This window comes from Acomys russatus, chromosome 3 (assembly GCF_903995435.1).
Source record: "Acomys russatus chromosome 3, mAcoRus1.1, whole genome shotgun sequence".
In the NCBI taxonomy this organism is placed as follows: domain Eukaryota; kingdom Metazoa; phylum Chordata; class Mammalia; order Rodentia; family Muridae; genus Acomys; species Acomys russatus.
The window spans coordinates 61742114-61763561 of NC_067139.1; the positions used below are offsets into that span (position 1 = coordinate 61742114).

General features: G+C 45.5%; 2 protein-coding genes across 2 annotated transcripts in view; one reads left to right on the forward strand and one right to left on the reverse strand.

Moving 5' to 3' along the window:
• Wdfy4 (WDFY family member 4) overlaps nucleotides 1-21448 on the reverse strand; it is a 238370-nt gene that overhangs the window by 49735 nt on the left and 167187 nt on the right. The gene's annotated exons all lie outside the window — the stretch shown is intronic.
• Nucleotides 11628-17112, forward strand: Lrrc18 (leucine rich repeat containing 18). Its single transcript, XM_051141824.1, has 2 exons — nucleotides 11628-12480; nucleotides 16954-17112. Exons 1-2 carry the CDS (start codon nucleotides 11717-11719, stop codon nucleotides 16976-16978), a joined length of 789 nt encoding a protein of 262 aa, XP_050997781.1. The 5' UTR covers nucleotides 11628-11716; the 3' UTR covers nucleotides 16979-17112.

Below are 21448 nucleotides of genomic sequence, written 5' to 3' on the forward strand. Positions count from 1 at the left end.
TCCCCCCCCCCCCGCTGCTGCTGAGAAAACACCCAGCTGTAGGGGGGCTCACAGGTTTGGATCACAGATCAGATTTCCCCTTCCTGAGAGACCAGTATCCTGGAGACACTTTCAGCCTGTGTCCTTTCGATTTGTAGGCTGGCGTCAAGATTATGCTAATTAACTCCCAAGTCCCAAAGACTCTTGTTGCCTGGTGACAAAGTTTCACAGTGAAGGAGCATCAGGACAAAAGGCAGGTAAGGTTTTGCTCCCTGGTGGCTGCCACCTATTTTCCTGCCTTTTCCAAACCTGCCTTTTCCTCTCCTTTGCAGCTCTCCTGGCAGCTTCACTTTCAAAGTCCAGACGCCAGCTAATGTATTATTTAGGAGAGGAGGCCACACACCCTGAGTCCTGGCAAGAAGAGCAGGCTAGGGACACGGGCTAGTTTTCAGGTAGCTTTGACCAGTGGGTAGGTTGGGGGTGGGGGTGGGGCGTCACACCTAAGAGCTGGCTTTCTCCAGAGTCTTTTGCTGGTCCATAGCAGTGGAAAGTAAAATGCAGGTTCAGAGAGGCCAACAGACTCATACAAAATCACACATAGGGAGGGACAGAGCAATGCCTGGCCTCCAGGCTGGAATGAGTCATTGTCCTCTGGGTTTGAGTGTCAGCCTCCAGAGCAGCAGGGACATGATTAGGCAACCACCTTCTCCTGCAGAGTTCTGGATGGCTCAAGCTTGTCTCCTGGCAGTTTGTCAGTGCTGGTGCTTAGCATCACTAGCTTCTTTGTGGGTCTCTCCATGGGTCCCCTGGGATTGGGAGATCGAGTACTTCCTACCATGTCCCATTCTGTTAGCAGAGTGGTGGGGAAGTGAAAGGCAGGTAATGAGTCCAGGTTCCTTGTACCTGCGCCTACAAAACCCAAGACATGTCACTGGAACTGACACTCATCCCGACAGGCAAGCCGCTGCAATAGCCACCTTAGATTACCACCAATTGGATCCACCACTGGCTCTCATTTCCCAGCTCTCTCCCAGGCTCGAGTAATCAGACTTTTCTTAATACCACAGCTGGACCTGTGACCCACACACGCCTTCTTTTCAGTCTGGTGTGAGCCACGAGGATGGGATCTGGCCTGAACAGGACAAACATTCCCACAGTACGTAGCTCAGCTCCTAGAGCATTGCCTCTTGGCCCAGAAAGCCAAATCCATGGAAAAACCAAATAGGTTCACAACACATGGAACAGAGATGCTGGCTCTACGTTGGTAGTGTGTGACCTGATAACGGACAGGCTGTCAAGACTTGAGTTTATTCTGGGAAGTGGGGTATATGGGTTAACTGAGATGGGGCTCACAAAGCTTGAAACATGACCTGTACTGCCCCCCCCCAAACATTAAAAAGAGGGGAAATGAACAGGAAATGCCAAGGCCACTAGAATTCTCAGTCCGCTTTTGAGTTTTCTCTGTCTGGCTTACAGTCTAAAAGGCTCTATCAACTGCTCATACCATAGATAACAAAACCTACTTCTGGGTACACACTAGCTTTCTCTTCTGCTACCCTGTTCTATATTTATTAATTCCTTTGTTTGCTTGTTTATTTATTCACTTTACTTCTGATCGGTTGTAGCCCTCTCCCTCCCTCCGTCCCGGTTCCACCGTCCCCATTCTTCCCCTCACTCCCCTACTCCTCAGAGAAGGGGAGCTCCCCCTGTCGCCCACCCCCACCCTCCATGCACCACACACGCCAGCATATCAAGTACATCAAGTCCAATCAGGACTGAACACATCCTCCTCCATTGTGCCTGGACAATGCAGCCCCACCAGGGGAAGCACCCTGCTCTGTTTTTATCTGCCCCGCTTTCCCTCTTTGCTGTCTTCCTAGTAGCCAGCTATTCCTAGCCAGACACATGGAGGCCTGCCCCTGAGCAGGTGGCCACCTCTCACATGTACTAAGCATCTTTCATACCACATGTCTTTTACACAAACCTGAGACCCTTCTACCACCTTCGTATACCTGAAGACATTGAGTCAAGATAAGACAGTGACTCGCTGCCAAAGCCGCTTGTTAGCAGGAAGTGGGACATAGTCATTGCTCTTTTGCCTCCATGTGTCAGGTCCTGCCCACATCCTGTTTTTCCCTATCTCATGCTATCTGTTCCAGATGCTCTCACATCGCCTCTAGCATCTCGGCTTCTCCTCACCCTCAGGACATCTGTCTTTGAGACAGTCCTCCATCCCTTCCTGAACTGTTTTTCCTCCAGTCTTCTCATGTGACATTTCCTAAGCAGTCCAGTAACACAGTAAAAGCCACCTTCCTGGCAAGGACTTCCCCACTCTGAAATTAGTCACTCCCATACACCAGTAGCTGCTTCCTGTCTCCAGCACTCTCTGTAAAGGCAGAGCATTCACACCACTGGAACCCCACCCCACCCCCCACCCCCCCCACCCCCGCTTCTTGATTTGCTTGCTCAGCAAATGGGAAATACATGAAAACCACAACACTGTCTGCCTTTAGTCATTCACTTTCTATCACCTGACCTAATACAACCTAATAAAAACATGATGAATGGATGGATGAACAAGTGAATGAATGAATGAATGATTAGCTTGAACCATAGGAAACTCTAGAGATTAAAAGCAGGTAAATACCCTATAAGCTGCTTTTACACTCATTTACTGCTGGTGATAGTAACAGTAGTGTTTAAAGGTTGCAGTGGTTTGGTTCAGGAGTCTGTAAAGACTGTTTCCCGAGCCTACACTGACAATAGCAGACCCGTGGAGAGGGCCCAGCACTGTCAGTGGCAGGGAAAATATGCTGTACAGTGCTGCCACGTTAGTATCAGTCCACAGGTGCTGGTATCACTGAGTACCCATCATACCTCTGAGTATATACCAATCACCTCATTTATCCTTTTTAACAAATTATAATTTACTAATCTATTTTGCAGATAAGTAAACTGAGCCCAGACATGTTATATCACCCCAAACAAGCTGGCAAGGACAGGCCCTGCTGCTTACTCAGTAGTCCTTTCATACACATCTGGAAAGGGACAAGCCAGATGGCTCCAACATGGGTGATCTGAGAGATCTGAGAATGTGCCTTATCCCAAACACAGTAGTCATAGTTCATAGTATTCTTGGTAACAGTCATGTCTGCCTGTCCAAAGTCAGCAGAAAGGGGCCACTCATATGCTTAACATCTTAGAATCTTGCTCTTACACACACACACACACACACACTTTAAACAGTAGCTAAAGTCACCAGAATTTGTGCAACATAAAAAATATAACACCTCTGTATATCAACCCACTCTGCCATACTGCTTCTCTGGACCCCCAGTTTTCTGGTCCACCAAGGGAAGGGCAGCTGTGAAAGAAAAAAAGGGACTTCTGCCTGCAAGAGTGCAGCTTAAAGTGTGAGGCTACAATGGTGCCGAAGCTCATTTGTCAGGGTCTGGAAGCCCGGCCTGACCCACAAGAGCCCTTTGTCTTTTGCTTGTGTTCAGGCTGGTCTGTGTGTTTGGAACTTGTGGTTGATGAACAAGGCCTTTCTAGTCGATTAAACTAATAATCTTAAAATTTTATTTTAATTGTAAGGCACCTATTCCCTTTTGTTCCTTTAACAAATCCAATTAAAACAGAGTACATCCAGAATTACAAAATAGATGCTATTAAACCAATAAGAAATCATAATCTTTCGTTATGGGCCATGTGACCCCTGGGGAACTTTTGCTCCAAATAAAAGTTGAATTCTTATTACCCACCAGGGGGAAGAGGGCAGTTTGACAGATAGTGGCTTAGAGGCAGCATGTATGCCAAGCCACGCTGGTGCACAGAGAGGAGTAAATAATAGAGGGTGGGCAGGGCTGCAGACACAGAAGGTCCCAGAAAGATCCTCAGAATGGCATTACCAAATTAACCAGATAACTGCCAAATCAATGAATGCTCAGCACGTGTAGGCACTGCTGTTTTCCAGGCCGGGGGAGAGAGCTGTGTTGGGAGAGAAAAAGATTCTTCCTCTCTCTAGAACAGTCTCTGTGTGAGCTGGCACAGACCACTCATCCTGCCCCACCCCTCCCCAGGACCCTTCCCTGCAGAATGGGAAGACTAAGCCTGACTATGAAAAGAGGGGTAAGGATGGGAGGGAAGACAAAGAAAAACCCAGTGAAGAAAGAGGCATGCATATGTGGGCCAATTTGGTTACATGACACTAGGAGAGACAGAGAGAGAAGCAGAGAGCACTAACTGACAGATGTGAATATATGTGCACACATGTGCATATAGCTTGCTGCCTGGCCATAGACCATAGGCCCTGGTGTAGGTACCTCTCTCTCTCTCTCTCTCTCTCTCTCTCTCTCTCTCTCTCTCTCTCTCTCTCTCTCTCTTTCTCTCTCTCTCTATTTATCTATCTATCTTCTCCCTCTCTTGTGTGTGTGTGTGTGTGTGTGTGTGTGTGCATGTGCGTGTGCACGCACGCGCGCACACATGCATGTGTTTATGAGAAAAAGTCTCATCTCACTGTGTAGCCCAGGATGACTTAGAACTTGAGATGGTCCTTTTGTCTCTGCCTCTCGTGAGCACCCTGGAATTACAGGCACATTCCATCATTCCTAGCAGAAGGTTTAGCTCTTAATGTGGAGAAGATCACCCAGCACTCTCCAGGGCAAAAGTGAAACTTCTTGGGGCACTTAGCTTCGTATCTCAGGCCATGCCATGCTGGTTGAGAACTTTGTCTCCTTACATTCTCAGCTCATTCAGTGTAAAAAGATGTTCACACTAAGTCAGCTCCATGGATACAGAAGGAGCTGAAAGGCAAGATCCCTGTCTTCATCACTGCCCACCTAAGCAAGCAAGCACACTCATTTACTGGGGTGCTGTATGGTTTTATGTGTGACTTCTAAAATCTCATTCTCTCATTTGCTTTTAATAGCTAACCTACCCCATCAATGCTATTAAACATTACTAAAAGTTACACCATACATGTGCACATATATATGCATGCACATACATACATACACACGTCCGTCCGTCCGTACGTACGTACATACATACACACGTACGTACGTACGTACATACATACATACATACAAAAATATAGACTCTGAGGAACCTAACAATGAGATTCTGGGGACCCTAACACTCTTGGGTCCCACTTTCATGGACCCTACTAGTAAGAATTCACCTTCTTGGCTTGGAGCATGGCCTTAACATTATGTTGCAGGGGGCTGGGTGGGGCTTATAGTCTGGGAGTCAGAATGTCTTCTTCATTGTGGAATCAATGGAAACCAGCATCGTGACCCCAACAGGAGACATTTGCCACCACTCTAAGGTAAAGGAGGTTAAAGGGCAGCAGATTGCAGTGGGAATTTGCTTATAAATTCATCTATCAGAGCCATCAAGGTTTGACTTTGCTGTGCCCTCTGTGACCTGGGGCAAGCTGCTTGATGTGTTGGAGTCTCAGTTCTTTTACTTTAATAAATAGGGTTGGTCTCTGTTTCTGTCTAGGTGTAACTACCATAGAGACTGGAGATGTATGAGGGCCTGGTGGCAGGTTCACAGCAAGGGTCTCAGCACACCTCACTTAGTCAATGATGGTGCATGACTCCAGACAGCTGGTAGCACCTCCACAATAGACATCAGAAAACCCTGAGATCATGTCCCTGTAAGATCTATCCACACTGCCTACATGTACCCACAGTGGAGGCAGTTAGTGGGAAGAATGAGGCACTTCATAGTTACACTCACAAACAGCATACAGTCCCTGGCCCAGAATGGCTAGTCTTCCCCCAGTGCAGACTTGGCCTAAGTCAGAAATCAGAGCTGATTTGGGGGAGACCTTTGAAGAGTCCCAGAAGCATCATCTCCACAGAAGGGACTCTGTGACCTCTGTGTCTCTACCTCCCAAGTGACTAAAGTCCTTCCTTGGAGTGAGTAGACCCGGGAGAAGGAAGGGACCACACAAGGGGGGGGGGGGATAAGCCAGTTTCTTCCCTGCCCAGTAAATATGATGTGAAAAGGACCCAATGCAGGGCCAGGGGGTGCTCAACCTGTGACAATTAGGCCTGTGATTTCTTGACTTCCAAGTGGGGTAAAAGTAACACATGTACATGGAAGCTTTAAATTGTATTACCCTCCCAATCTAACAATGTGACAGATGATCCTCTTGCTCTGGTGGTGAGCAGCTACCACCAGCACTCTACAGGTGCCCTGTGGCTAAGCTGAGATGTTTGGAGATTTGGTAAAGTCATGCATTGTCCTGCCATAAGTGAGGAAGGGGTTATTGGTGGTATAACGTTACGCCATGTTGATAAGCACCTGTACATGTCATTGCCTAAGAGACATCCCACAAATGAAGGGTATTTCTCATCCATGTGCCATGAAGTTACCTCCAAACAATAGCTAAAAAACCATAGCGATTTGGTGGGTTCAGTTCAATTATGTGTCTGTCCTACTTCTAATGTATCAACCCAAGAATGAAGTAATTACTGTGGCATTATGCTGAGAAGTTAAGATATATTAAACCTTAAAGAAAAGAGGAGCCAACCAGCGTTACTTAAAAATGAAGGCAGAGGCCCGTGTGTGAGGCACTAGACACGTGCTAGTTTCATGATGATAAGAATGGCCTTGGAGCGGAAGACGCTTGCAAATGTTGTGATGGCATTAAAATATAGGTTGCCGTTACATTTTTAATTTAGATATCCATGGGGTGTCCTTCCATGCTGCTTCATTCACAATGACTAGATAGAAAAATTATTCAGAAATTAAAATCAGACCAACTGGCCCACTTTTTCCCCCAAGAAGAAAACATAACTGCAGAGGACAAGAAAACGGGACTCACTTGGAACCCTCTAGTCCTGGGCTTTCCAGTCTGTGCAGGGGCAACAAAAATCTATGGCCCATCCATCCCTCCCTCCTTCCTGTATCTCCCCCCATGTCTGTCTGTTGTAGGTGTGTATCTTTCTCCCTATGACTGCAGGCTTCTCTCTTGTGGGTTGTAGACTATGATTGTTGACGTCTTCCGTGAACCCGTAAAAAGAGCCCGTTTAATAAGTTTGAGTTGTGTGGCTATGTCATCTGTTCTACTTTTCTACTGTATCTACTTTTCTATTCCATGCATGGGTGGGCCTGGCCTTAATGAGAAGAGTGACAGGGGAGAGGTCCTTGATTCTCCTGCCTCTGAAAATAGTGACTATGGCACCGCCTGATTCTGGGGGTGCTAAGCAGCTTCAGGGATCAGAAGGGTCTCTGATCAACACAACACACCAGGCCTTCCACAACTGATGATCACAGCCAGCAAAGGGTGACCTTGAGAAGATGCATTAAGGAGAGGAGGGCGGCCCCTCCTGCTCCCACCTGGCTTGTTCTGTCCGGGGATCCAGACTCACTAGGGAGGTGGCAAAGTGCATTAGCCCAGCCAGCCCTCTACTCTGCCTTATGTTGATTAATGGACAGGCTCAGAGCCAAAGGGCCCATTGGAGAGAGGCTCCTTAATGGAGCGGTGTGCTATAGCCAGTTCCTCACTGTTTCCTTGCTTCTACTTCTCAGAGCTGATAGGGCTTCTTCCCATGGCATGAGTGGCCTCTGGGAGCAGGTGCAGCTGGTCTCATTGGATCCCAATCTAATGGAAGCATCTTTTCCTGTCCAGAAGCCCTCTAACTCACACCTTAAAGAGAAGAAAACCAAGTGACCGACAACCTTTGACTACACAGGACAGTCTAACTTGAGGAGCAAGCCCCCTACCCCCGGTACACTCAATGAGTAAACAGATGGGTTCAGGCAAGAATAAGCAGAGGGACCTGGTTTACATCCATCCCAAAGATCTAAGAACAACCTCAGACAAAGACAATTTTATTTACTACTTGTTCAAGCCCAAGGCCATGGCTGCCAGCTACAAAGACATCCCAATTAACAACGCCTCTTGCTGATCTGAAGCTATAGTTTCGCTAGTGACTCTTTATTTTCTTTGCTCTGTCTGGGAACTCTACCATGGAGAGAAATTAGTAAATAGATGATCATGAGCATATAGGCTTTCCTGAGCTGAATTCACCTTTTTTTTTTTTTTTTTTTTTTTGTTTTTTTTTTGTTTGTTTTGTTTTTGTGAACTCAAGTGCAGCACAGTTTCTCAGCCATGCCTCCTGTGAACACCTATTCCCTTCCCTCACCGCAAAACTCAGATGCTGCACACCTGTCTGCTCTTTGAGGGACAGAATGGGGCTGTTGCACATACACACAAAAGTGTCCTAGATCTCCAACCTAGGCTGCACAAGCAGGTACAGTCAGGGAAAAAGTCACAGAGGTTGATCATAGAATTCCAATTGATTTCATGTTAAAAAAAAAAATCTTAAAATGTAGCTGCAATAGCATCTTCCCTTCAGGGATGCAAGTCTCTGAGCTTTGAACATATAGAGATGCACATAACTGTCCCCCAAAGCAGGGTCCAGGCAGCTTCGCCATCCACGGACAACTTAAGCACACTGCTTCCTGGAAACTTGGTGTCCCCACAGTGTCCCTACCCTGGTGGGTCCAGTTCCTGCAGCTACATACATGATGGATTCACTCATCATGAAGACCATTCAAGTGGCCTCTTCTGGGCAGCAGTGTGCTCTTGGGACTCATTTAGGTGGTTGTATGAATAAATATGTTCATTTTTACAAACATTTCTTTACAAATATTTGAAATATATGTTTACTTTTCACTGGCACGTCTGTAGGTGTTTGTAGGATGAGGCATGACATTTTAGAGCATGCACACACACACACACACACACTACAACAGACAGAAAGACAGTCATCATAACCAGTCTCTCTATGTCAGCCCATCTACTACTGAAGGATGTTCCTTGGCTCAGTTATGAATGAGGCAATGGTAAACATAGGGATACGCTTTCATAGGAATGTAAGTTTTTCTTTTCCCGCTGGGGAAGATGAGCCATGTTTTGGTGAGAAGATGATTAATTTTATAAGAAGTAGCCAAACTGTTTTGGGCTGCCCTACTGTGCATTCCACCTTGTGGAATTACTATTGGTTTTATGTTTGTTTTCACTATAGAATTTCTTCCTTTATTCTGGATTTCAGGCCTTTTTGCCTACATGGCTTACAAATATGTCCCTTCATTCTTTGGTTTATGTTTTTGTGCTTAATGGTTTGTTCACACAGCAAAACCTTTCACTTTTCAAGCCCACTTTTAAAAAACATTATCGCTTGAAGAAATGTACTTTTGCCAAACTACAGGTCATAAAAATCTTCTCCAGTTTCTTTTAAAATTTATATAGCTTACATTCATATCCATGATCCACTTTGTGTTATTATTAGCTATTTTCATGAAGTTGTTAATGGTTATTTTGCTTCATTTCTTTAAACGTATGAATGACCCAACACCATTTGTTGAAAAGTTTGTTTTTCTACTAAAGTTTTGTCAGAAATCAGTTGGCTCTGTTGGCTGCATTTGTGCAGATCTATTTTTCCCAACAGTCTTTCCTTTCCCACTAGCCTTTGTATCTGTCCCTCAGCTGACAACACATGCTAATTACATGGTAAGTGTTTAAGTTATTGTACATTTAATCCTCCATTTTTTTTCTTTCTTTCAAAATTGGCCTTTATTTCTAGCTCCTTCATCTTTCAAAATTTCAGAATTTCAAAATTAGAATTCATTATGCATATAAACATGAAATTATACACACACACACACACATACACATATGTATATAATCTTGTTGAAAGCTTAGTTGGGATCATAGTATTTTGACCAGTTTCAGGAGAAACCATACTGGGTTTTCTAATTCATGTGTTATCTCTTTTCCCATTTATTTAGATATTCTTCTTGTCAGTATTTCATAATTTTCATCATAAATGTTATCATTATCATATAGCTAAGATATTCAAGCATTTTTCTGTTGGGAACATTTTTCTTTTCAAGTTTTATCTTCCAATTGTTACTTGATAATGTGTGTGTGTGTGTGTGTGTGTGTGTGTGTGTGTGTGTGTGTGTACTAACCTTGCTTCCTATAATCTTTTTAATCTCAGCTATCAGTTTAAAGAATGTCCTAAACATTTTGTGATAAGCTTTGTGGGGACAGTCAGGTCACCTGTGCACACAAATGTCTTTCCTTCAGTCTTTTCATGCCCTTTATTTTCTTGCATTATTTCACTTGCTGGAATTTCCAATATTATGCTGATAAGTACAATCAAACTTCTACCTTCTTCATAACCTGGGGTCAAGGAGGCATTCAGTTGCTTTTAGAAGAAAGGGCTTGAATTTTAAATTATGTGCATATGTCTACGTCTGTGTGTGCACCTCAAAGGCCAGAACAGGGCATTGGATCCCCTGGAGGTAGAATTCCAGGCCATGTGAGTTTCCTAAATAAAACAAACCTGTGTTGGCTGCAAGAGCCGAATAGCGCCATCTCTCCAGGCCGCATTTTCTTCTTCCTAATATGAGAACATTAGGCTCCAAGGCTGCCTTGAATTGTTGTCCCAATTTCATGCTAGAGGTCTTGTCTTGATTTGTTTTCATTTTTGTTCAGACTGTGGATTATCTGAGTGTGCTGTTCCATTGCTGACTAGCTAGAGCACTGGTTCTCAACCTGTGGGTCTCAACCCCTCTGGGTTGCATATTAGACATTTTGTGTGTCATATGTTTACATTACAATTTATATCAGTAGCAGAACTACAGTTTTGAAGTAGCAATGAACCACTTTTATGGTTTGTGTGTGTGTGGGGGGGGGGGAATCACCACATCATGAGGATCTGTATTAGGTCACAGCATTAAGGATGGCTGAGAACCATTGGTCTAGAGCCTGCTTCTTCCTGACTGTAGACTTTCCTCACTTGCAAGCTTCAGTCTTCCTCTCTGAACAGCAGGAACAGCAGTGAATCTCCTGGAGTAGAGATGCTATGTGTACTTTGTAACTAACGTTTACAGACCAGCATTATGTGTACAATCTATAGCTGATGTCAGTAGGAGGGACGTGGGGGAGGCTGTGGAGCAATGAAGATGAAAGCACATCTCCAGGAGCTTTGCAAGGTCCACCCTGGCTCTCCAAATGCCCGGGGAAAGGAATGGAATTCTGGATGCTGCTGTGGAGATAAACCCTGACTCCCCAGGCCCAGTACTACTCTCATCACTGTGTAGTTACAGTAACCAAGGCCTGCCAGCTCCTCTGGATCCCAAACGTGAAAGAGATATGATAGTCATTTTTAACAATCACTCTATTTCCTCCATCCAGGCTTCTGACAGCGGCAGCCCCTCCCTCCCAGGATGGTCTTTTAGAGAAACTCTATATGTGAGAGCCCCTGAAGTAGCGCATAGCCAAGTACATACGCATGTGCACGCACACTCACATGCATACACACACACATGCACACACATGCACAACTTGGAGTCAGAAGGTTAATTGCTGGGACAGTAGCTAGACAGTGGAGAAGCAGTCTAGCTTCTCCCTTCATCCTTGCACCTCTAACATCTGGGAAACAGACATCTAAAGAGATGAGAACTGTTGAAGACCTCTGGTGTTGCTTGCTCCTGCAGCTGCCCTGACTCTGTTCTGCTACCCTGTTTTGTTTTGTTTTCCTCTGTACCACCAGGGATCACAGCATAGCATGGTGTCCCTCTGTTAATCAGATTTGTCTCTTCTGTTCTTATCAGAGCCTACCTTCCAGCAGCTTCATGCGACTTCTTCCCCAAGCTCATCACCATCGACTCTGAAAAACATTCTTCAAGTGCAATCCTATACTAAGAGACCATGGCCAAGGGTGGGAAAGGCCCCAAGGGCAAAAAGATCACCCTCAATGTGGCCAAGAATTGCATCAAAATCACATTTGATGGGAGAAAACGCCTTGACCTAAGCAAGATGGGAATCACCACCTTCCCCAAGTGCATCTTGCGCCTCAATGACATAGACGAGCTGGACCTTAGTCGGAATATGATCAAGAAAATTCCTGACTCCATCTCCAAGTTCCAGAACTTGCGATGGCTGGACCTGCACAGCAACTACGTCGACAAGCTCCCCGAGTCCATCGGCCAGATGACCTCCCTGCTCTACCTTAACATCAGCAACAACAGGCTGACCACCAACGGGCTACCTGTGGAGCTGAACCAGCTCAAGAACATTCGCACTATCAATCTGGGCCTCAACCACCTGGACAGCGTGCCCACCACGCTTGGGGCACTGAAGGAGCTCCACGAGGTTGGGCTCCATGACAACCTGCTGAGTACCATCCCTGCCAGCATCAGCAAGCTCCCCAAGCTGAAGAAACTCAACATAAAGAGGAACCCTTTTCAAAGTGCAGATGAATCAGAAGTGTTCATAGACTCCATCAAAAGGCTAGAAAACCTCTACCTGGTGGAAGAGAGAGACCTGTGTGCATCTTGCCTGCATAAATGCCAACAGGCCAGGGACAAGTTGAACAAAATCAGGAGCATGGCCCCCTCTGCACCGAGAAAGGCACTCTTTTCCAATTTGGTTTCACCCAACTCAATGGCCAAGGATTCCCAGGAAGATTGGAGGTGACCTGGGACCCTGACCCTGAGACAGGAGGGGTATAGGTGGGAGGACAAGGCAGTGGGCTGCACCCAAAGAAGAGGGCTCCTGTGTTACTGTAGAAACCTCTCCATCCAAGTCATAAAACACCATTCCCTACCTCCTGGACTATGGTTTGGTTGATTGAAGGGCTTTTGGTTTTTGCCATTCTACACACATCATGTCTTTCCTGCATGCATCCTGCATCATTTCTTTCATACACACAAGCACAGGGAACCGAGAAAGGACCCTCATCTATCTGTCCACCTCATTTCTGTCCTCAGCTCTCCTGGTGCCAACCATGGCCCAGGGAACTAATGGTACCAATATACTCTTACTATCCCTGGCATTTGGGAACACATTCCCAACTCCAAAATGTAGAACTCATCCTATTGGAAATTTTTGCATCTAGGCAGTAGAGGCCAGCATGGGTTGGTAGGGAGTAATGGCCCAGAGATGGAGAGCCGTTAGCATTAAATATCACCAGGAAGTAGCCGGAAGCAGCTTTTCCAACTATGTTTGTGCGGCTCCTCTAGGAGCTTTCCTGAAGGCTCTTGGTTGACTGTGATCATGCCCAGTGCCTTTTGAGACCCTTAGGAAGAGGGGGAGGTTCATCATGGTAGGTGCAGGGATCATGTGCAAAGGAGAAAAGCTTAGCTGGCATTGTGCAAGCTGGAAGGCAGGCCAACGAAAGGAGATGGGCAGAGCATCCTGACCTGAGGAATTTAGAAGTCAGCAACTTTACAAGACAGTCATTATCAGGGAGTTAGCTGTTGGGCATTTGCTTTCACAGGGCTGGGCTGGCATAGGTAAAATCCAAAGATTCTAGACTTCACCAGATGAAGGTGTATGGCAGCTCTGCCTCTCTTGCTACCTCCCTGGGGCTCCTGACTTTTTAACCGTCTGGTTACTTCATCTGGGAAGATGGCATGCTAGAGCCTGTGGGCTTCTAAGCCAGACAGCATGGTGCAGACACTGAGTAGATATCAGTTCCCTCCATGAAGGGTGTGTGCGGCTGAAGGACTAGTGTGGGAAGAATCAGGAATCACACTAGCTCTTCAAGCAGAAATGGCGATGGTGGAGACAATGTCCCTGTCACTGTAAGCCGCCCTCAGACCTATTGTGTTCCTTTCACTCACAGCTACACAGGCCCAAGAGCAAAGGACAGAGGCAGACCCCTTGCACAGACTTTTCCCCGGACTTGGTTGAGTGGGTGGAAAGCTATGCAGCAATGGCCAGTACACAGCTCTGGAGCCCTCAGTACAGGGGGCTTGCTCACTTCTTCTTCACACTATAAATGGCAACAGGCAACACCTTCCATCTTTTAGCTCCTTAGGACTCATTTCCCTCTCACAATTCTTAGCTTGCAACACTCTGTATCACGCTTTCAAAATCTCAGAATAATCTAGTGAGGCACTGTAGTTACTCCTACCTATTAAATAGGGGTACAAACTTTTGGTTACAAAAGTAACCAAAGCACAGACTAATTTTAAAGGAAGAAGCTTACCACAGGCACCGTTCTGTAGTGTAAGCCAGCCTATCTGTGTGTATGTTTACACGTGGCTAAAATTATTCATGTCATTTCTCCCCTGTTTTGGAACCCATGTTGTCACATGGTCTTTGGAGAGAACACTGTAAGCATCTGCAAGGCAGTTGTTCTCATGCTATCCACAACTGTACATTCCTCGGGGCATGTGAGTTGTTTGCAGTTCTTCACTAACAGAAACAGTTCTGTGATGAGCATCTGGGTGACTAACACATGGCTGCATGGTTTAGATTAGTTTCTGGCAGTCCCGCATCACTGGAAATAGTATGTTCTAGGATCTGTTCTAAAATGGTGGCACCCGCCGTCAGGTAGACTGTACGCATCTATCCCACCAGCGCCATCCATCACCGAGTTCACTCAGCACATCCTCCTCGGTGTGGCTACTTCTCTTTACAGCTTTCTCTTCCTTTACTATCACAGATGATTTATTGGAAGCCCATCCAGAGATGAGGTCCGTGTAGTATCTGAGATGTGCATGACTGTCACAGGGCCCTAGGCATGACGATCCCTGCAGGAAATATCTATCAAGAGTGGAAATGGTCACTGAAACATCCTGATTTCATGAAAAGATACTCTCGAGCCTACTGATGGGGCCCACAGCTAAGTCTGCAAGGCTGTGTTTCCTGTTTTGTTTCCTCTCCTCTTTTTCTCCCCCAGACCGGGGCTCACTGTGTAGCCTAGGCTAGCCAGGAGTGAGGCAGAAAGAGAAACACTGAGCATCTTTTAGCCTGGCCCTGCACCTGGGAAGTTGATATCTGAAGATGTGATCTTTGGAGTGGGTTTCTGTTGATCCTTCACCTCCACCCCACCCCCCATGCCCCTGACTTCTCTCTGATACCCTGCTCCTTTCTCTGCACTACCAGGGATCACAGCACAGTGTGGTGGCCTCTCCTAATTAGATTCGCCTTTTCTGTTGTCATCAGGACAGTCTTCTGGAAGAGATCAGACTGTCTCTTCCTCCCAAGCACTTGGATGAAAGGCATCACCCTCAAGTGGTCTCCTCTTCTCTACAAGTTCTAACACTGGTATAGGGGAGAAAGACACTTAGAACTCTCTCTTCCAAGTTTTAGGCAAAACGATAAATTCCTTCATAAATTCACTAGCTGGGTCTTACAGCTGGGAGCTCTGGTAAGAGAATTTGCCAGGCCATGCAGGAATGGCGTGTAGTTCTGCCTTTTAGACACGGAGCTTCTAGGGCTGCCATTTGTGGCTCAGTGGCCATGGGTAAAAACATGTGATGGGGCTAGCTCCTGCTGCTGCCCAAACTAGTGTTTGTTTCCTTCCTCTCTTCCCCTCTTCCTCTTTCTTTCCCTTTAGCCAACATCGACAACACCTTCTGCCTAGCTTGTGATAAAATAGAAAAACTGAGCATTCCTTCAGTGTCCTATGACATGAGACACTAAGGCAGGAAGATTGCTGAGTAAGGTGGCAGCCAAAATTAAATAGCGAAAGTAATTATTTTTAAGAAAGAATGTTTGAACATAACAGACATCATCTATTTCCCCAGTAAACGCCACCTGTGCACACTGAGTTTAATTCTTTTGTTCCTTCCTCCATTGTGGTTTTTAGCCAACCTGTGACCTCCTTGTGAGGCTTTTGGGGTTCATTTTTGAACCCAATTCTGGGGTGGTTCTTGAAACTGCTTGTCAAGGAAATTTGGATTTGTTTGTTTGTTTGCTTGTGTATTTGATGCTAGTGTGCAAAGACAGCAAGAAAAGGTCTGGACATCCTCATAGCCAGCATGAGAACCCAACGTGTCAATTTTCTTCTGAGCTCATGGGAGAAGTATGGATAACTACTTCATGCTTGTGGAGCTGTACAGTACAAGCAATTTAAAATACACTCTGGTGATGCACCTGTGTTCTAGAAGTGGCTGGCTGGAATATGTCTTGTACTTTCCTGAGGTCTTGGGTGAATTCAGTGTTTTAGCCAAGGCTCTCAGGACATACTCTTCTCATTCTAAGCATGAGGATTTCTAGAGTGAGTCCAACCTTCATTGCCCTGGTTAGTATGTGCAATCCTTGACGTGCCCATTAGGGATCCAGCCTCACAACTACAGGCTCTTCCTCTCTGAGGGTCCTCACAGGAATATGATCTAGAGAGAGAAGCAGCAGTCTGTGGGTGATGCGTGGTTCAACTGCTCCCCCTGAATCACTTTCTCTGGAGAATGTATATTACGTTTTCTAGGTATCCACAGATGCCAGCAAAGAGAACTTAAGGAAAACCTAGCAGCTGCAGCCTATGCCAGGAAGGGTCTAGATCTTGACTGTGGATTCCCCCCTCTGCTCTCTCTGCTGTCCTCTCCCTGACTCATTCCCACTCAAGCTGCTCCATCTCAGCATGCTCCTCACTGGTTCTCAGAATCACCTCACAGACCTGCAGGCCACTCACTGGCTGGCATATACAATGACACTCCTTTTCCATCTTCACATGGTGGAGGTGCTTCCTGTACTTGTACTTACACTTTTCCTTGTGTCGTAGAAAGGGGTTTAAGCACATTGGACTTCATCAAGATTGGACCAAGCAGGAAGACATTTTTGATTTGTCTGGCAGGCACTCCAGTTAGACATATTTTCAGCTAGGAAATGCTGGCTACCAGACAGAGCAAAGACTGGAGAGGTGGAGCACTTAGCAGTCATCTTCTGCATCTTATTTAATATTGATGCTCTTTCCTCTGTGAAATACCACTGCCATGTTTATTGCCTGGAAGTTGCCCTGGGCCTAGAAATACTTGATACAAAGCCATTGGTTTCTCTTTCCTTAAGGAGAACATAAACTACCCTCAGTGACAGTAGTCCCAGTTTCTGAGAGCCAGGTACAGCCTAGGTGACCCTGGTTAGACCTCAGTATGACCTGTGTTTTGCCCTGGTGGCCTGGAGCAGTTGCCTTAGTGTCTTGTGTCTCCATTCCCCAGGTTGCGCTCAACATCCACCTCCTAGAGTAGCTTATGGCAAAATACATGAAGATCAATCAGCTAACAGAAATAAGCGATTCTGAAGAGGAAAAGTCCCAAATTAGAAGACAGAGTGGCACAGTGAATATTCTGGAAGATGGGCTCTCCAATGCGGCCCAAGTCACTGAATTGCTTTGTAACTTTTACTTTGTATTTCTTGGATTTAGGTTACCTATTTATGAAAATGCCTTTGAAAAATATTTCATGTGGTTTTCTGCATGTATATAAAGAGAACACTTAAAAATTACACATCTTAACCCCTACCCAGATCTAGCCAATGGTCAGAACATTCTCCACAGTTGAGTGGAGAGTGGGATATGACTTTCTCACGTACTCTGGTGCCTCACATTTGACCATGTCCCCTGGAGGGGGAGACCTGGTGGCACTCAGAGGAAGGACAGCAGGTTACCAAGAAGAGACTTGATACCCTATGAACATATACAGGGGGAGGTAATCCCCCTCAGGAACAGTCATAGGGGAGGGGAATAATGGGAAAATGGGAGGGAGGGAAGATTGGGAGGATACAAGGGATGGGATAACCATTGAGATGTAACAAGACTCAATTAATTTAAAAAAAGCAATGAAAAAAAATTACACATCTTAGTAGGCAATTAAAGACTTAAAAGTCTACATTAAGACTGAAAAGTCTTTTGGTCAATACATGTCACTCAAATTGGTACAATCTAATCACTAGTAACTTGTGAACAATACATGTATATAATTGCATACATCAAGGAGCTAAAACATGTATAAAATATACACATAGAGAAATACACTCATACTATCAACAAATTAAAGTAGAATTTTAACCATTCCCTTAGTTGTACACAAAAAAAAGGTAGCAGAAGGAAAACAGAAGTAATCAAGGAAAACAGACAAAAATTAAATGGCCAGCTTGTGTTCTAACATTTTAATAGTTACACTAAATGTAAATGGTCAATTTTATTTGTAGTGGCTCCAAACTGGAACAATTAAATGGTTTTCCATGTACAAGTAGCTGAACAAACTCTGGTATGACATCATACATGAAGTGTTTGTCAGCAATAAAAAGAAGCTTACTGTTTGAACATGCAACAACTTGGACAGATATCAGTGGTGCTATGTTAGACTTTATAGGGCCAGTCTCCAAATATTGCACACTCTGTGATTATATTTATAGAACTGTCTCTACATGATAAAAATGAAAATGGTGAATGGCAGGTCAGTAGTTTCCAGTAGCCAAGAATGGCAGGCATTTCAGGGTGAGTCTAATCATGCAGTGGCAGTGCAAGAGCTCTCTTTGTAATGATTGAATGATCACACATGCGGACTATGGTGACACTTACATGAATCTGCACACTGAAAAAATCAGAGAGATGGAAACAGACATGGCATGATCCTGGCTTTAAAACTATATAATTCAGTGGTTAAACCACCTGCTCCCCTGGAGGCATGTATAGAGACTCCACTGTTTTTGCAGGTTCCTGTGAATCTATAGTTATTTTTAAAAACAAAACTTTAAAAATGTACAGTCTAGACTCAATAATAGAAAGATCTTTGTACATCTCTCTAGTAAAAACTTAAGAGTCAGTATGGCATGATTAGTAAGTACAACTGTGATTCTTCAGCCATATAGTTAAGGTATTTCAAACAAAGGAACACTTTACCTTCAGCTCACTGAACTCATCTAAGAATACTCATTGTTGGTTGCATCCTTGCAGATCCTAAGAAGTTTGCTTTAAAAAGTACATGGGTTCTGTGTCTATGTTCTAGTCTCCTTGAAATTAGCTGGGCATAGTTATCCTCTGGGGTAAGTGAACCACTGGGGGGGGGGAGATACTCCCATTCCTGGGCTATCACATATCTGTTTCCCAATCCCATGGCATTGCAGGAATGTGTTAGAAGCACCTGAATGCTGGAGTATTGGTTGTCACACTCACCTTGAGTGTGTGTCAGCCTTTGTTTTACTTCTGGTTACAACTGTTGTTCCCTACGCCCAGAAGGATGGATCGCCCCATCTTCCATCATGGACCTCTTGAGGTTTCATATTGTCACGAAACCCAGGAACCATACTGCGCCACTCTGGGAGAAGCTGAAATGAGCTTTACTAAAATAATTACATGTATTACAGTTATTAGCCCCCGAGCCAGTCAGTTACACTGATCTCTGAGGAGGAGGACTGAAGGTGGGAGCACGGCGAGAGAGGGAACTTGAAGCTGCGCTCAGGGCTGCTAAGGTTGTGCCTTTGGCACTGCAACCGGTAACAGAAGATCACCATTTTACAGGAATTACACAGCTTCCTATCACTGACATTCTACATTCCTTGTCTCTCATTATTTTCAAGAAGAATTCAGAGAGGAGATAAACAGAAACATCCCCCCACCCCAAATGATAGAACATTGCATTGAAAAAATGAGTTTCATTGTAAACGCTAGAGCACTGCGTACTGTTCCCAGTGGGTGACAGAAGGTTTCTAGAGGGGTGTCCATGCTTGCGGATATGCTGGAACTGTGCCCAGGCATGACGCAGAGTGACCGAGGCAGATCCTGCCACAATATGAAGAATTATCTCAGTAGAACTAAAAGCAGCAGGTTCATGTTTGCGCAGAGGTGCACAAGATCACGTGAGAAAGTTCTGAGTATCTGACCCATCACAGAGAACTGTCGTTTCACCACCTGACAGATATCGTTGTAGGGATCCCCAACATGGTGTGCACAGCCAGCTCATCATCTGTATTCTTCCCTCTACCCCTTCTGTCTGCCTTCTCTCTGGACTAGAAACTGAGAGAGGTAGAGGGTACGCATTGGTGGGGTAGGGCCCTTTAAAAGTCTGAGGACGATGGCCTAAGAGCTATGGGATCCCCAAGTGCTTCATGTGATGCATTTCTAAGAGAATGCTGCCCTGATCTGCCCAATAAAATAATTGGACTGGTTCTCAGATGAGCATGGAACAGAAGTTAAGAAAAATGAAAATCAGTTTGTGGATATTTTGCTAAAATAACCTTGATAATGGTGTGTGGTACAAGGTGGACTTCCTATGTGACGGTTGGTCAAAGGCGCTGGACGCAAAGATGCTAAAGCATTCTTAAATCCCACCTAGAATGGAACTGGTCCAAGGGAAGTCTTCACTTGGAGAACAGCCACAGCTTCCAGCAGACAATCATAAGCCTAGAGAGCCAGCCACACATGCTGATGAGCGGGGCTTTGGTTTGCTTTGGTTGGTCTTCTTCAGGCACATGAGGTAATGGGTCCTTGTTTTTGCTTCTATTCATTCATTTGGGTAGCTGGCAACAACTTACCATGAAATGACCTGAGAGCTAAGTGTACACAATAAGTCCCTCGTGAGAACAATACAAGATGTCCAAGAGTGGTATCAGCGGACCTGAACACTTCAGGCTTAGCCTCATCAACTGCTAAGCTATGTCCATTACAGTTGGCAAGTAGCCACATCACCACCGACGGCACACAGCAGTACCCTGCGCAATGCCCTCACTCATCTTGACTTCCCACTCTGTGAAAGAACTAATGCTCTGCCTCTGTCTGCAGTCATCAAACCTGTCAATGACTGTGTTGCCCAGATCAGTGGTCACATCTCGGTTCGTATCCTGCTAGGCCTATTGAGAATGTCTGACCACTCCTACCTTGAAGCATCCAACAGGCTTCTAGGGGCTTCCCTGCACCTACAGCCTGGCCTAGCTCTCTGCCTCCTCCTCGTCCACCTCTAGTGGGCTCATCTCTATGTGCTGCAGGTCCCTCTGTGTACCAGGCACAGCTCTCTGCCTCTTCCACGTGCATGCATTCACCTGCTCATTTTTTTCACTCTCTTGGTGTGAAATAGTCCAAATTACATCTCATTGGGATCTCCCTCCCTTAGACTCACAGTTTGACATTTCTGGCGGTCTATATGATGCACCCTGCCCTCCCCCCCCACACACACACACACAAGTGTGGCAGGCATCTCTAAATTCACATGTCTCTAACAAGGCTCCTGAGATGCAGAACCCACGAAATCTCATTCTGGCTGTCCACACTTCATTTCCCAACTACTCAGAACTAAGTCTTCCTCCTCCTCTTCCTTCTCCTCGTCCTCCTCCTCCCTCTCCTCCTCCTTCTTCCTCCTCCTCTCAGTCTCCCCTCCCTCTCAGGGACACGTCACACTAGTCATCAGATCTCACCATCTGTACCTTCAGCATATGACCAGTCTGACCATTCACATATCCTGCTAGCTCTGCCCCACTGCCAGCGCTGGTCCTCAGGGTCACTGCAGCCGACTCTGTCTGAACCAATCTCTACTTTTGACCTTGACCTACTATGGTCTATTTCTGACCCAATTGCCAAGGTAATTCTTCACAAAGTAGGTCATGTCCCTCTTTCCTCCACTGACCCCGACCCCGTACCTCCCAGATATTCATAAAAATAGCACCATTACCAAGATCGGCACCCCCCAGGATTTCACAAAAGCACCATTCATCCTCTTT

Coding starts and splice junctions, on each gene's coding strand:
- Lrrc18 (XM_051141824.1), top strand. CDS start 11,717: ATGGCCAAGGGTGGGAAAGGCCCCAAGGGCAAAAAGATCACCCTCAAT. Junction 12,481..16,953: donor GATTCCCAGGAAGATTGGAG/GTGACCTGGGAC, acceptor TCCATTCCCCAG/GTTGCGCTCAACATCCACCT.